We start from the raw sequence: 17,627 nt of genomic DNA, 5'->3' as shown, positions 1-17,627 counted from the left end.
AGCCGTCCTCAGGTGCAGAACAGAGCTGTCGGAAAGACAGTCCTTTCCGACAGCTCTGTTCTTCACCTGAAGACGGCTGCTTGTGTTGTGGCCGAAACGTCGTGAGAATGTTATTATGTTTTATTTGTATTATTTAATTATTTCCCTTCTAAGTGACTTTACCGAAAGATCTAAGAATGTGGTTCACTGGGAGGATAATTTTGTTTCCCTGGTGTGGAAACGAGTATTGACAGGTGGCGCGAAGTGAATGCAGATCCATTGCCACATATCCAGCCACGCACCTAATCACCGACAAACCAAATCGCTCATTCAACTGCCCAACTACGAACCCACCTATCCAGCCACGCACCTACTCACCGACAAACCAAATCGCTCATTCAACTGCCCAACTACGAACCCACCTATCCAGCCACGCACCTACTCACCGACAAACCAAATCGCTCATTCAATTGCCCAACTACGAACCCACCTATCCAGTCACGCACCTACTCACCGACAAACCAAATCGCTCATTTAACTGCCCAACTACTAACCCACCTATCCAGCCACGCACCTATTCACCGACAAACCAAATCGCTCATTCAACTGCCCAACTACTAACCCACCTATCCAGCCACGCACCTACTCACCGACAAACCAAATCGCTCATTCAACTGCCCAACTACGAACCCACCTATCCAGCCACGCACCTACTCACCGACAAACCAAATCGCTCATTCAACTGCCCAACTACGAACCCACCTATCCAGCCACGCACCTACTCACCGACAAACCAAATCGCTCATTCAACTGCCCAATTACGAACCCACCTATCCAGCCACGCACCTACTCACCGACAAACCAAATCGCTCATTCAACTGCCCAACTACTAACCCACCTATCCAGCCACGCACCTACTCACCGACAAACCAAATCGCTCATTCAACTGCCCAACTACTAACCCACCTATCCAGCCACGCACCTACTCACCGACAAACCAAATCGCGCATTCAACTGCCCAACTACTAACCCACCTATCCAGTCACGCACCTACTCACCCATCAACCAAATCGCTCACCCAACTGCCCAACCACTAGCCCACCTATCCAATAACGCACCTCCTCACCTGCCGACCAAACCGCTCATCCATCTGCCCAACCAATAGCCCACCTATCAAATCATTCATCTCCCCACACCAATGAATCTACTCACTCATCCATTTATCCCCCTCCTTAAATCAACAGCAGTATCTCCACCTCCACCACCGTTTTTTCCCCCCAAATCAGAGATAGCTCATCGGATTGGTCGGGCAGGCACCCAAGTTCAAATTAAACAGGTGATTACGACGAATATATTTGATGCCACGACCGCATCTCGTCATCACTTCCTTCCTGCTACCAGATCTAGTAATTGGAGCAAAGCCGACGCTTCCTTCAAGGACTGCTCTTACGGGCGCAGAATCTGAACACATTCCTGCGGAGGGAGCTGGTAGGAACGTTGGGTTTCTCGGTCAATGGCCAGGGTCAACGGCGGCGTGGTGTCTTCCGCAAATATGCCCGACTGTGAGGGCGGGCACAAGCCGGCGTGAGTAGGTTAAACGTTGAGTTTTATAAGGGCACCACGGGGTGACCAGCCCCTCCCCACCCAGCCCCTCCCCACCCTCCCCACCCAGCCCCTCCCCACCCAGCCTCTCCCCACCCAGCCCCTCCCTGCACGACGGACACAATAATCACCTGTGGGCTGGTGTAACCAGAAGGTTCCTACCAGTAATATTTATTTATACTGGAGGAATCCGATGAGCTATAAAGCTTTTTTCACCGCCACTTAGTGTCAAACGGCGGTTATTGTTGTTGTCCCACGTGACACAGGGAACGCATACCTGTCAACCCATACAGTTTACCCGTATTCTTGTATAGGGAAATTTAGTTAAATAAATGTTTTCCTGTTTTGTGTTTCTCCCTTATGATGGGACTTTGTAGGATGAACGTTGATGTTTATAGGGGCACAGGGTGACCAATAAGGTCTGAATTGGTCTGTAATAAGGTAGGTACTAATAAGGGGATTACAGGTATGCGATTCCAAACATGTTGTACGGCATGTACACTAAACACGGGGAATGGCTTAAACATTTTTATTATCTCATATAGATGTAGATGCCACTGTTCGTTATATTCTGCAGATGTAGATGACACCACCGCCATTTATTGCGCGGCGGTTAAACTTACGACTCTCGGTCCGAACAGGCATCTGGACGTACGGACCGGGCTTGTTCGTATATCGCAAAGTTCGTAAGTCGAATTCTCGAAAGTCCCTGTACTTGGAAAGCGTGAACAGGGGGCGGAGTCAGCAGCGTGGGTGGGCGGGGCTACCGAGACGCGGGGCGTGTCTACAACAATGACGTCACCACACCCCGAATCTCCCGCACCCCCCCCCTCTGTCTCCCCGCGCTCTCCCATTGGTGTTCCCATGGCGACCGGGGCTCTCGCTGTCGACCAATCGCGGAGCGCGGTGTTGGAGTGGCGACGCGCAGGTAAACGCGTGGGTGGTGGTGGTGATGGTGGTCGCTTTCACGATTTACCATTCAAATATTTAGCGTTTTTTGTCAGAAAGCAGCATTAAGCGATCAACATCGCCGGCCAGAGGATTGCTGACGGTAAATTATTGCGGCACGGCAGTGTTGCAATCGCGCGCAGGGGGAAGCAGGGGGCACGACCGCGCTGGTTTACGGGTCTCTAAAATAATTAATATGCCGCGGATGTACTTTGTCTCGCCACGGGAACGACGAGTTTCCACCGGCTGGTTGAGAGCGGTCGACGCAGATTGCGCGTTTGAGCAGCAGCAACAGCAGCAGCAGCGTTGTTTTGACTTGGATACGAGCATGCCCCAATGAGTGTTGGGTCCACTCGGTTTGAATTGCTGTATTTATAATATTAATCATTTTGTTCAGATTAAAGTGGTTGCAGGTCAAGTGAACGTGTCGGGGCAATCGTCTATTTTCAAGCATGATAATTCAATGGTGTAAATTCCACATTCCGATGACAGAAGTGGGTTTTTTTTGTACAAAGCAGCCTCTGTTGTCTAACCCACTATGCGGTACTGATTTTTTTCTAGATTTGAAGCGTTCGTGACTGCAAGGATTCATACTCTTTGGTTTCTTCGGTAAAGTCACGTAGGTTAAAAAGGAAGACAAATACATTTCATCACGACGTTTCGGAGGCAACACAAGCCTCCGTCTTCAGGTGGAACCGTCACAGCAAAAATTACTGTAACACGTGTTCATTTTCCTGCTCATGAACACACACTGGGCATCCAATTAGAAGTATGAGATTTTACTGGTAGGAACCTCCTGGTTACACCAGCCCACAGGGGATTATTGTGTCCGACCGTCCGTCGTGCAGGGAGGGGCTGGGTGGGGAGGGAGGGGCTGGGTGAGGAGGGGCTGGGTGGGGAGGGGCTGGGTGGGGAGAGGCTGGGTGGGGAGGGTGAGGAGGGGCTGGGTGGGGAGGGGCTGGGTGGGGAGGGTGAGGAGGGGCTGGGTGGGGAGGGGCTGGGTGGGGAGGGTGAGGAGGGGCTGGGTGGGGAGGGGCTGGGTGGGGAGGGGCTGGTCACCCCGTGGTACTGTAACACTTGTTACAGTAATTTATTATTTTTTATTCCTTTTTAACCTACATGACTTTACCGAAAAAACCGAAGAGTATGGGTACTCATTGTGTCGGTATTTGACAGGTGATGGGCTGAGTAAATCCCCGGCTGTGTTTTAACTCGCAACCTTTTGGCTGCAAGGCACGCGCTCCAAACACCGTGCCGTTCGGCCGGATTAAATACTTCGGATTATAAACTTCATCCAGGAAAGCCTTGGCACATGTCAAGACTCCCTATCTGGAGGATACTGCATTGCAATGTTTGGGCAGGTTAATTTCAAAGGAGTGGTAGGAAGCTAACACAATACCTAGAGCAAACCCACCAAGCATATGAGGGGATGACGCTCACAGGTCTTCTGTACTGCTATCTCCTGGTCATCCTGGTCATCTGTCTCGCAGTCCTGTGGATTTGGGAGTTCCACAAATCTACCTCATCCGACCAACCTGAATGTATATAAATACATTGTGTTGTGGTATATTACGGTTAATACGATTATACACGAGAAAATAAAGTGGTCCATCAGCCTATGGGCTTTCTGGACCGGTGACCACACGTAAAAATATTGATTCAGAAGGCCAATTGGCTGATGGACAGAAATATGGATTTTTTTCGTTAGTATTTAATGCTCTATGCATATTACAAATTGCATGTCACTGTGTTTCCTCTGACGTAGATCCGATGGCGTTTGCAGCTCCCAAGCAAGTGAACGGCGCGGCGAAGATGCAGACAAAGTTCAGCACCTGGACACCCTTGAACCACGCGCCGAGTAACGACAAGGTAACTTCGGCCACTCATCTTCCTGCTCATAAACACACACTGGGCATCCAATTAGAAGTATGAGATTTTACTGGTAGGAACCTCCTGGTTACACCAGCCCACAGGGGATTATTGTGTCCGACCGTCCGTCGTGCAGGGAGGGGCTGGGTGGGGAGGGAGGGGCTGGGTGGGGAGGGGCTTGGGGTGGGGCTGGGTGGGGAGGGGCTGGCCACACCTTGGTGCCCTTATAAAACTCAACGTTTAACCTTCTCACGCCGGCTTGTGCCCACCCTCACAGTCGGCCATATTTGCGGAATACACCACGCCGCCGTTGACGCTGGCCATTGACCGAGCAACCCAACGTTCCTACCAGCTCCCTCCGCAGGACAATGTGTTATTTTCTATTACTTTTATTTATCCAACTGGGGGGGGGGGGGGGGATGGTATAAAACTTATAGCGGGATAGGCGGCTCGGACAGCCAACCAACGTGGACGTGTAGGACCGTAGCGTTATGTGGTACGTGCGTCAGATCTCTTTTCTTCGTGGAAGGAAGGGGGGAAATAGAGGGGGACGGGGGGGGGAGTTCGGTCTCATTTCAAGTTCAGTGAAGCAAACTCAGGGTCTCTGGAGTGGCATTCAAGAAGTATGAGATGTTTTTAAATAAAAAAAAATACCTTCGCCAGTCATTGAATAATTGTCAATATTACCAAGTGAGCAGTGGATAAACTTGCGGCAGGAATGTGGAATTTCCACTCCTGGTTGAGGGCCACCCACACCGGTGTCACCCCACGGTCACGTGTCTTGACAAATGTGCAATGATATTGTGCGTTATGTACATTTCCTTTTGCATTGTATGTGCATCCTACGTCTCCCTTTCATTACAGACATTTTGCTCAATGGGTTCTCGGTTTTCTATAAATAAAGTGCATTGGTTTTGTAAAATATGTCCATGGTTGTAATATTGTACAATTCCCATAATGATTTTTTTAAAATTTGATCAAACATTGTTTATAATTATGCAAATGTTCACCTCTACAACTAGTTGCCGATTGTTATGATGTTTAAATGTTTACTAGAACCCCTTATAAGATTAAATCCATTAAACCAATTTTAGACATCTAAAAAAAATCAGTAAAAAATTTTTTTTTACTTGATTACCATTAAAACGAATTAGATTTTCTCATGAACAAGAAACGGTGCAATCGTGTTAATTTACCAAAATTGGGGGAAAAAAATGTTCTACCTAAAACAAACCCCTCTACACGCGTAAAATGTGCATGTCACACCCTCATTCTACTCGCCAGCACAATGACGATCCATGCACACTCACAGCAAGCCTCCACGTCAGCACGTCGTTATAAATAAATCCTGCTGATGCCTCCCACCGATTGCTGTGTTTGTGTTTGTGCGTGTGCTTGTTCGCATCTGGCAGGTGTTTGAGGAGCGGCGGGAGCTGGTCGCCAAATGGGTGAGAGTTGGCTCTTCATCGTTCCTTGCCAGCACCTGCCTCCCAAAGTCATCTGCCAGCTTCCCCCTCCTATCCCCATTGCCCCCCCCCGCACCCTGAGTGGGCGGTAGACAGGAGCGTTGTCTGGCTGGCGCCCGCTGCAGTGTCGGCTTGTCGCCCAACTGGAGGAGAGGGCAACACACATTTTGACCTACCTGGCCTCTTGCCTTGCCCCGCTCGTCAGCCTGTCTGCTATGGATACGGGCTTCGGTAGATCAGTAAACGCTTTATTCAACCACACATCGGCGCTCTCATTTCGTGGGACGTGTTTACCGATCATCAGGTGTGCGCAGTGGCGTGTAAACATTTAATTTGTATTCGCAATGAGAACCCAGACATACGTGGAAAAGGCATACTGTGGTGAATCACGAAGTCTGGCGTTTGGGATTCCCTACATTAATAGATTTTGAGTAGCAAATAAACCCCCAATCAAACGCTTACATTTTGGCATAAATATAAGAATAAACCTCGTGATGGCATTGGACCTCATAAAACATAGATTATAACAACAAGCGTCAGTGGCAGCTGTGTCTGCCAAACGACACCAGCGCTCTCCCTAGAAAGTGGAACTTTGATGGGTTCCCACTGGCTCTGCAGGAATGGGAATAAGTGTTAAAATATGAGGGGAAGAGATGGGAACAGACATGACACATAGGAATGGACAGAAACCCGATTCATTTTAGTAGCTCGTAGGTTTGGATGGGAAGGGAATTGTGCCCACGGGAAGGTGGAAATATAAACCGCTCGTATGAACAGGGGGGAAGGAATGATGAAAAGGATTAACGCTGGCATTTAACATTCACATTTATTATGGGATAACGTTTTTGGCAATGGCTCTTCTTCAGTGAGCTGGGGTAGGAAGATGAACTCATTCATAGATTGGAAATTACAGTTTACACTAATCCTAAGTAACCTGGGTAATAAAAAAAAAATAGGAGGCATTGACTACTCTGTTAGAAGGCACCGTGAATAATTCATGTTATGAAGTTTGTATTTGTGATTGTATTCAACTTCCAATACAGTCCCTTCATTTTTAATTTAGTTTCCATCACATTAAATGTTTTGTTTAATATTTCAATAATCTGTCCATTGCTCATAATTTAACATTCGCTCTGACAAGCTCATGGGATACCTGGGATGGAAAACTGTTGATGAGATGAGACGAAATTCAAATGCCATTCATTCTCGTGTCACTCTCTACTCTCCACCACCCTCCTCGTCCATCTCATTTGCCTCCCCCCCCCCTATCCCTCTCCCCCCACCTTCCCACTGGCTGGCGCGAGAGAAGTTTGAACGCTGGACGGATACTCAGCGGCGCCGCGTTCTCGAGGAGGTGCTTTCTTTCTGCTCCGAACGCCAGCTCCGGCACTGCGAGGCGCTGCTGAGCTCGGCGCTTCCTCAGCGTGCACTAGATCCGGCACGTGCCCTCCCGCGCGTGCTCTGCCTCTATATCTTCGCTCACCTTGACCCGCGCAGCCTCTGCCGTGCCGCACAGGTCAGCACCAGCTTGCTCGTCCATTCAGTCCCCCACCCACTTGCTCATCGCATCATCATGAATTAATATCGATACTGCACCTCCCATGCAGTGCATCTTGAGGTGCCAAAACAAAGCAGTATTTGAGATAATTACTCAGGAAGGAAGTAACTGCAGACCAAATACAATGTTGAGGTTGCAAGGTACAATGTAGACAAGATATACAACAATGACAGAGAAAAAACTGTTAAGGCAAAATGTGCCTGAGTCTTTTTCTCTTTTTGTTGTCCACTTTATTTGAGTTATATGATTTTGAGTTGTATCTGCTTTGCCGATCCACCAGTTGGTTAACCTGCTCAGTCGCTGGTTCCCATTGCGTAGTCATTGTGAATGTAAGTGCATTTTACCTGTACTCTACACCACGCTCCAGATTTCTGTTGTTATCAATCATCAGGTGCATGCAACATGCATTAACTTTGTTTGCATATGAGTAGAAAATATTGGTGTTCATAAAAACACAGACCCTGGAGGGTCATGATGACAAGTTCAGAAACTGTCCTATACCACAGTTTAATGCCGTACATTAGGTCCTGCTCACTTTAAAAAAAACAATGCATTTTATTTGTCTAGGAAAGCCTTTCTGAGTCTCAATAGACATCTTAAAAATTGTTTATCAGTATTTGTGAGGAAACCAAAGTACCCTGAAATTACCCACACATCCGGGGAGGAGTGACACTCAAAACTCCAAACTCATTTTTCTCACTCACTCACTCGCCAACCTGTTCACTCACCTATTCCCTCATCTGCCCACTGGATCACTTGCCCACGTAACCATGCATTTGGGGTTGTGGCTGATTCAGCAAAGAAAAATAGAGAAGGCACAGAAGATGTTTTCTACATGCATGGGGTTGTCTGAAGGGTTAGCGTACCTTAGACCCTGCCTGTGGAATTTCACAGTTCAACCCCTCCTCTACAGCGAAGCCTCTTCTCTCAGCGCCACAACTGGACCTGTGAAATGTCACAGCCCAGCATCGACTTTAATCTGCTCAAACTTTACAATTTGCATGCCAGATTCTAATAATAAAAATAATGCATTTTACCTGATCTATTTTCTGGTTGTACTGTTCGGCATGAAATCCAACGTTTTTTTCCCAACATGTTGGAGATTTATTTACGAACTGTCTGATTTTTTGCTGCATGCGCTGGGAGTTTCTTCAGTAACTTCAAGAACTTCTTGAGGAACTGAGGAAGCTCCCAGCACGTGGAGTGAAACATGGGACATGCTACCAACCAACACACAGGACAACTCCAAAACACATCACAGAGCTATTCATCACAACTGCAAATCCTTACATAGTAAAAATGTATATTTTACATCTCCAATGCTGCTGACATGTCAGTGGCAGATATCTGAACAAGTCGTAGGCCTCTCCTAGATCGACCCTGCCTCAATTTGAGTACCTGGTGCAGTATGTAAACATCAGCACTGGGGAGACAAAGACGGTCGGCCGTGGTGCTGGCCTCACCACCACCTCATGCACCGTGCTGGCCTTCATTCGTGTTCATGAACAGCACTTGCCCCAACAGTCTGTTAAAGGCTTTATGGGGGATATTTTTCTTTGTGTGTGCGTGGGCCAGGTTTGCTGGTACTGGCGCCACCTCTCAGAGAGCGACTGCCTGTGGATGCCCAAGTGCTTGCGCTTCGGCTGGAGCCTGGGCTTCTCGCCAACGCCCTTTGAGCAGGGCCTCTGGAAGCGCCACTACATCCAGGCAGTGCATGAGCTGCATTGCCTGAGGCCCAAGGTGAGTTTGTTCTCCGATTTCACACCAACTGGGATGGCGCATCAGTGGTGTGAATGGAAAATGTCATCGCCACACCTAGTAGGTGTGCAATTATCTATTGACTCGTCAATTAAAAGTAGATTATTACACTCGTGATACCTGCAGAATATGTTTAATTACACATGATATGCAAATGTTATCTCTTGTTTATTTCAGGGTTTACTACACTCTGGTCCTGGCGATCCATGTTTACCAGTTGCCTTCATTACAATAGAAATTAGGTCGTAATACCCTGCACTTGCCTGATGATTGGTAAACACATCCCACGTGACACAGATAACGGTGATTCAAAGTGCACCTAGTCTGGCACAAGTGCCGTAGTGACATCACCGCCACTTAGTGGCAAACGGAGATTGTTGTTGTCCCACATGATATAGGGAATGCATACCTGTCAACCAGAGGTCGCAACCGGGTACCCGATACCCGTACCCTACCCGATACCCGGCTACCCGTACCCGGCCGGGTACGGGTACCCGTTTGCGACCCTGGTGCGGCCGGGTATGGGTACGGGTAGACCGTGAGTCACTGGTGAGTAACCGTTTGTCACTCATTTCCCAACGTCTTGTCTCTTCTCACAATTCAAGTTCCTAGAATCAACCCACCCGCGCCTGCAACATGGCTTCATCCCAAAGGTCGCAATCAGGTACCCGATAACCGTACCCTATCCGTACCCGGCCGGGTACGGGTAGGGTACGGGTACGGCCGGGTACGGGTACGGGTACCCATTTGCGACCCTGGTGCGGCCGGGTACGGGTAAGGAATCAAAACCCGTTTGCGACCTCTGCTGTCAACCCATACGGTTTACCCGTATTCTTGGAAATGAAATTGATTTTAAAAAAGTTTTCTATTTATGTGTCTCCCTTGTGATGGGACTTTGTAGGATGAATGTTGAGATGTATAAGGGCACGGGGTGACCAGTAAGGTCTGAGTTGGTCTCTAAGAAGGTAGGCACTGGTAAGGGGTTGACACGTTTAGGAATGATAATTCAAATTACAATCGGGTTAGAGTTAACCCTAACAATAATCATCAGATGTGTACTTGGTGTAATCATTTGCTTTGTATTTAAATGGCGAAGCTTTTCGATTTAAAGCTTTCGTGACTGCAGGGATTCATCTTCTTGGTTCTTTCGGTAAAGTCACGTAGAAGGGAAGTAATAAAATAATAAAAATAAAACATAATAAAATAAGATAATTCTCACGACGTTTCGGCTACAACGCAAGCAGCCGTCTTCAGGTGTCTTCAGGTGACGGCTGCTTGCGTTGTAGCCGAAACGTCGTGAGAATTATCTTATTTTATTATGTTTTATTTTTATTATTTTATTACTTCCCTTCTACGTGACTTTACCGAAAGAACCAAGAAGATGGCGAAGCTTTGTAAATGGGTTAGGCGAATAGGCATGCCTTAGTGGGTCGCCACGAGAATTGGAGTGTGAGACACCTTGCTGTAATGGAACAATAGCAAGATCAAACAGAATCAGAATCTTTATTTAGACTGGAAGAATCCGATGAGCTATGAAGCTATTTTTCACAATGTCCAAACGAGACTGCACGAATAGGACAGTACAAAGGGGACGGTACAAACGAGACAATTTGTTCTTGATTGAACTCTCACCTCGAATCGTAACAATTCTTCAAACTTTCAGTCGTGTGAATCATTACAATGCCGACTGCTTACCAAGGCAATGGGAGCCACCTGTATTCACAAACACAAGCTGTTTGCACAGTGATGTCACTAATGTTACTCCTACAACGTAAGACACTCCCTGCCCATGTTCAAGTCTAGGCCTAAGCCCTTACTTTTTTCCTCTGCCTACGAATGACTTCTCTCTATAAAGTAAATGTGCACACATCTAAATGCTCTATAAATCCAAATTGTATTGTACACTAGAATGTTTCAGATGTTCCAATGGTTTATCATTTTAATTCAAACATGTTACATTTACGATAATTTTTTCAATTGTATCAATTGTTACCTAGTATTTGCTAGTAGAAACGCGTACGTATGATGCTTTAACAAAAGAGATGAAGGGCTGTTTCAACACTTCGTCTATGCCCCTTCAGGAGCAATGTTTTCCAGCAGAATTGTTTTCAAGCTTGCAAACTCTGCACTAATTTGGACATTCTGAGTGTCATCAAGTCAGGCCTGTCAAACAAAAGCTCCTGGAAAGCATTTGTCCAGAAGCCCCTGAGGCTATTGACCTATATGTTATCATATTGTTTGGTGTTTATTATAATTTATTTTGGCACCAATACATCACATAATACATCTCGTATATATTGTACATGAACTTAGCCAAAAATTCAATCTCTTTAAAGCTAATAATGTTCAATGTGATGTGAACCCGGCAACCTTAGTTTTATTCCCAGCCACGGCTATCATCAGTGGTGAGTGATATCTGAACTGGTCCTGGGCCTCCCTTTCACCAACCAACGTGGCTTTTGGACTATTTCATCCAGCAGTGGATTGGACACATTGTTGTAAATTCTCTCTTGCAAAAGAAGCTCATCTCAGTGGATTCTTACCTGGTCATAAACAAAGGTCATCAATCTATGGCCCTCCCTCTCTCTGTTCTGCATAAGGGACATTTCCATTAGCCCGATGCATAATTAAATGTCTAAACCAGGGTTAATTCGCTGAGCTCCACTGCCAATGCCACTGTTGAAAGTTTTCCCTGCATGTTGGCTGGAGCACGGTGCACGAGTAATGAATAAAACATAAATATCGAGTGACTCGCAATGAATGGCCGCCCTTGTCGGAACAAACCGTAGGCCAAGCGTCGTGATCGTGTTTACAAAAATAAACAAGTGAAACATTTCACCATGCGAACGCGTCATGGATCAGAAATGCGGTAACGCAACGCCGGGTTGGTTGGGCTCGTACATTTTGTTGCCTGCCATCTATGGATCAGTGGCCACACGCCATACCCTGCCATACTGGGAGCACATTCACAGAGTGCTTTTAGGGTGAAAAAAAAAATGTGTCAATTATCTGCCAACAGAGTTATCAGTAATTATGTATTTAGATGAAGAAATGTCCACTCAAAATTCTCTCCTCAGTGCACCCGTCAGAACACGTGCAAAAAATGGCAGGAAACTACTTCTGCAGTCATGATACCGATGGTGATGACACTGGTGATGACACTGACGATGACGACTGCTATCATGCTTATTGACGTCGATATTGACATAAACGATAATGGTTACATTGATGAGTGTCGTGCGCACGCCTGTCATTCCGCACTGTGGAGGCCAGGGTTGGTGGATCGCACGTGTTGAGTCGAGGTGCCATGATGAATCACAATGGCGTCGTGTGCAGTGGTCGTAGCCATGCGATTAATACTGTAAATGTATTAACCTAAAAAAATGCAGTCTGCCTCAAATTGGACGTTAAAGCTCCTTCAAAATTAATCGAAACGGAGTAGGCCATGTGTGCCGGCGTCACGATGCAATGTTTCCAAATAGCATAAATCACTTGAAAATAACTTATTTTTAAAGCCGCATTGCAACATCGCCCCCTACCAGCAGACGAATGCCCACTCAGTGGTTGGTGCTGCATTTACCTTGTGCCTGATAGGGACAGCTACCTCTGGGGGCCCCCTGCCATAGGCCTCCTTGAGATCGAGAGCATGGGGATAGCGGTATAAACATGAACCCTTTCCCATTACGAGGCATCTGCAGGCTGGGTCCCGTTCACCGCTGAATCTCGGAAACGTGCAAGCGAATAGCGTTCATTTTATTCAGAGGCATAGCGCCGTTGTTTTTAAAGGCATTGTACTCACCGCAGAGAACTGTAGCGACACAACCGCACTCTGTGATAGTTGGTGCCAAACCGTGCCACACGCCCTCCCGTACGGCGTTTTCCGATTTCGTTAGGAATCGATTCGATTCCGTCAATGGAACTGAATCAAAAGAAAAACTGATGACACACACGTACGTCATCGGAATGGGAAAGTGTTAAATTGATATGATGACATGATGCAGACACCCCCCGAGGAGGCTCTGGTTGTGGCGGACGTGCAGCCGCTGGCCAGGCTGGACAGCCAGGCCGAGGGGAGGCTCGTGCCGGGCTCAAGATCCATGATGCTGACGTCCGCGAGGGGTGGCGGCGGCACACGGGGGAGCAGCAGGGAGATGCCGCCCTGGCGCGCGTCGAACCCGCGGCCCGTGGACACCCTGCGCTACAACTATCTGGACAACGACGAGCCCGTGGACGCCACCAAGCTCGCGTGCGTCTTGTCGCCATGCCACCACTTCGCTGTCATGTACTCGGAGGGAGACGTAACCCAAAATACAAACAGCCCTTATCTTGTAGATACGTACCCAGGATATCGGCCTCGTGGTCCTCCTGTTGTAAACACCATCCAAGAGCACTCAATTCACCCAAACAAAAGTATTTTTTTTGTCCATTGAACAAAGTGTCTAACTCATTACACGTACGTTTTCATCGTCAACATTATGGCGTATCCTAGCCCAACAATCTCTTATGATGAACCACGTTGGGAAACATGTTACCCAGCCTTGGTACGCATCTACAAAAGCCGTTTTATTTATGGGCTTCATCTTAAATTGTTGAGGAAGTCATGTCAATGATCCATACAGACGATCCAACTACTGGATCATTGCAATACCCTGTTGGTATTGTAGGGGTCGCCCCAACGTTGGTAAACATGGTTTATTGTATTTATAGCACTTTTAGGTGAACAGTTCTAAGCATCTATTTTAAGGATTTTAATAGACAGTAATTTGGTTCCCATGGCATTGCATGCAACACCTTCAGATGCAGGCAATTGATATCTCAACCTGCCCTGGGCTTCCCGCAGATCAGGGGAGACAAAGTTGATTGAGAACAAATGGTGCCGATGCCACCATCCCCTTGCACATGTGCAATATTGACTTTTGCAGGTGTTTATCGACGGTACATGCAGTGACAGACTTATTGGTGCCCCTTGCCTTCAACCCACACTGATCAGCATGGTGATGGCACCGAGAAGCCTTTGAATAAACGTGCTTTTACAAATGGCCCAACATCATATATCTGTTCTAGATTTGAAGTTTTCGTGACTGCAAGGGTCCATACTCTTTGGTTTTTTCGGTAAAGTCACGTAGGTAAAAAAATTAATAAAAATAAATAAATCACGACGTTTCGGAGGCAACACAAGCTTCCGTCTTCAGGTGGCACCGTCACAGCAAAACTACTGTATCAAGTGGCGGTGACGGTGCCACCTGAAGACAGAAGCTTGTGTTGCCTCCGAAACGTCGTGATTTATTTATTTTTATTTTATTTTTTACCTATGTGACTTTACCTAAAAAACCAAAGAGTATCACATATCTGTGTTTGTGTGTGTATACATATAGTGTAGCGGTGGCCAACCGGTGTCTCCCGAGCCGCGTGCGGCTCTTTAATCCACCACATGCGGCTCTATTGAAGGGGCATAACGTAGAACGACTATCACAATGGCAAATAATGTCCATCCATGTTGTACCGAAAGCCAGTCAATATATATACGAATATATATTCACTTCGCTCTTTGCAGAAGTCAGGGTAATCTTTGGCTCTTAGTCTGTTACAGGTTGGCCACCCCAGAGTGTGTAAATAGCAGCACTGGGGAGACAAAGGTGGCCAGGTACAGTGCAACTTACGTGATCATTCTGGCACCATTCTGGCCTCAAAAGGTGCTTGCCAACAGCACTTGCCCCAAAAGTCCATGTGAGCTACACAAGAGATCTTTGTTTTTGTGTCTGAACACCTCAGGCGGTGGAGAAGAGGGGGACCTGCTCCTGACATGGGTAGAACCTCCCTGGGCCCCGACTCACAGCCTCGCTCGACATCCGGAAAATTACGGAAAGCCCAGTCACTGGTGAGGGGATACGACAACCCAGTACTCGTCACATGACACCAGTAGGCCAGCCCAACACATGCAGCCCAACACATGCCACCAGTAGGCCAACCCAACACATGCAGCCCAAACCCATATCCTGACCCCAAACCCATATCTCCTTGACCCCAATCTTACCCAAGCTTCACCCTAATCTTCATCCATAGGAATTCATATTCTTTGGGTCTTTCGGTAAAGTGACGTAGATAGGTTCAAAGAAAATAAAAACTACGTTTTGATCGCAACACAAGCGGTTGTCATCAGGAAACGTCGTAGTTTTTTGTTATTTTCTTTGAACCTATCTACGTCAATTCTAGATTTGAAGCTTTCGTGACTGCAAGGATTCATATTCTTAGGTTTTTTCGGTAAAGTCACGTAGGTAAAACATTAAAATTAATGAAAGTAAAATAAAATAAAAATCACGACGTTTCGGAGGCAACACAAGTCTCCGTCATCAGGTGGGACCGTCACAGCCAGATTTGCTGCATCAAGTGAGGCAATGATTCAAGATGTAATCCCTTAAAAGCAAGTTGAGGGGGGAGGAGAGGGGGGCGGAGCTCATCAGAATGTGGTAGCCAATGAATGGAACGTATCGGGAGGGAGGGGGCTACCACATTCTGATGAGCTCCGCCCCCCTCTCCTCCCCCCTCAACTTGCTTTTAAGGGATTACATCTTGAATCATTGCCTCACTTGATGCAGCAAATCTGGCTGTGACGGTCCCACCTGATGACGGAGACTTGTGTTGCCTCCGAAACGTCGTGATTTTTATTTTATTTTACTATCTACGTCACTTTACCAAACGACCCAAAGAATACTTCAACCATAGCTTTAACCACATCCTGACACTGATCTTATAATGTAGCTCGACACCTCATCTGAACCATGACCTTACTAAACCTGATCCTAATATTTACCCAAAAACCCAACCCATATCCTAAACCTCACCTGAACATGCAGTTGTAAACATTGTAACCTTAACATGTAGTCTTAATACTGGTAGGAACCTCCTGGTTACACCAGCCCACAGGGGATTATTGTGTCCGTCCGTCCATCGTGCAGGGAGGGGCTGGGTGGGGAGGGGCTGGGTGGGGAGGGTGGGGCTGGGCGGGGAGGGGCTGGATGGGGAGGGGCTGGGTGGGGAGGGTGGGGCTGGGCGGGGAGGGTGGGGAGGGGCTGGGTGGGGCTTTGTGGGGAGGGGCTGGTTACCCCGTGGTGCCCTTATAAAACTCAACGTTTAACCTACTCACGCCGGCTTGTGCCCGCCCTCACAGTCGGCCATATTTGCAGAATACACTACGCCGCCGTTGACCCTGGCCATTGACCGAGCAACCCAACGTTCCTACCAGCTCCCTCCGCAGGAATGTGTTCAGAATCCAAACCCTGACGTAATTCTGAATCCTGGCCATAACATTAAGCCCGAGCTTCACCATGAATGCTTCTCAAAACACTAATATTGGCCCAAACTCTAATCCCACCCGAGACCATAACCCTAATCTGAAACCCAGACGAGACGCTTTCTTCCATTCTAATACAAACACTATTCCTAATACTAACCCAATCACTGAACTGGTACTTGAACCGCCCCCCCACCAATCCTAGGTAGCGCTGCTTTCCCTGGACAAGGCTGTCGCGACCAGCGGCAGACAGAGGCCCGCGTGGGCCGGGACCCGTGGCGAGACCCCTCCGCCACTCTTGGATGCACAACACAACGCCGGCGTCCGGCCTGCCCCAGCTCGACGCCCGCCCTCCGCCACGCCGGGCGGCAGCGTGGGTGTTAGGTGGGGGCTCGAGAGGGGCAGCCTGGTTCCGGGCCCCGAGGTGGGGCCAAGGGAAGTGGAGGGCGACCGAGCAACACTGGAGGAGAGCCTGGGGGTAGCGGTGACGCAGGATGTCGCGTTTACAGACATTCTCGCTGGACGGAGCCAAGGGGGTGAAGCAACAGCCAAGGGCAGTGCATGAAACATATAATGATGCGTAGTTTTTTTTTACGCGGTCGTTACCATGTCTTCTATTTTACTGATGATTGGTGAGCTATGAGAGATGAGTGTAGCCAGGATTTTGGATGTTAGGGCTGTAATGTTTCACCTTTCCAGCACAAGGTACATTTTTTGCCATAACTTTTTTACAGTATTGTTTGGTCCGTTAACCTAAATAACACTTGCATATCGTTTGCCTTTAATATGCGTAAATCATGTTCAGTGCTCACACGACTCGATAGCTCGGGAGCCTAAAAATGTATCTTAATCATTGAATTAATGCATCGTTAATAGCTTAATGGATTAAGTGAGGACTGAGCATGCACCTTGCAGCCATTTGGCAGCAATTTGAAATGCCAGTTTTTATTTAATTTCTATGAATTATTATATTCATTAATCACATTTTCAGATTGCAATAAAAAACTATTTTCTTCCTGAACATGACATTTTAAGCTCAAAACCAGACTTCGTTTTGTAGAATATAACAAGGTGAGACAAGAATTTTTAAGTGAGATCATTTATACAAACACAATTTGCTGGCCATTACAGGGCCCAATACTTCACTCTTTAATAT

The 17,627-nt window shown here is 47.3% G+C and overlaps 1 protein-coding gene across 1 annotated transcript; it reads left to right on the top strand.

The window, feature by feature from the left end:
• The first annotated feature begins 2,517 nt into the window (after positions 1-2,517).
• On the top strand, positions 2,518-17,513 carry LOC144945103 (F-box only protein 16-like). Its single transcript, XM_078873364.1, is given in 10 exon segments — positions 2,518-2,632; positions 3,091-3,138; positions 4,295-4,398; positions 5,811-5,846; positions 7,174-7,380; positions 8,998-9,162; positions 13,182-13,426; positions 14,953-15,058; positions 16,677-16,973; positions 16,975-17,513. Coding segments are annotated over 8 exon segments (1,236 nt in total). The 5' UTR covers positions 2,518-2,632; positions 3,091-3,138; positions 4,295-4,299; the 3' UTR covers positions 17,056-17,513.
• Positions 17,514-17,627: the final 114 nt, after the last annotated feature.

This window comes from Lampetra fluviatilis, chromosome 2, assembly GCF_964198595.1.
Source record: "Lampetra fluviatilis chromosome 2, kcLamFluv1.1, whole genome shotgun sequence".
NCBI lineage: Eukaryota > Metazoa > Chordata > Hyperoartia > Petromyzontiformes > Petromyzontidae > Lampetra > Lampetra fluviatilis.
The sequence above is the reverse complement of the archived record's forward strand: the minus strand, read 5'-3'. Positions and strand labels throughout refer to the sequence as shown.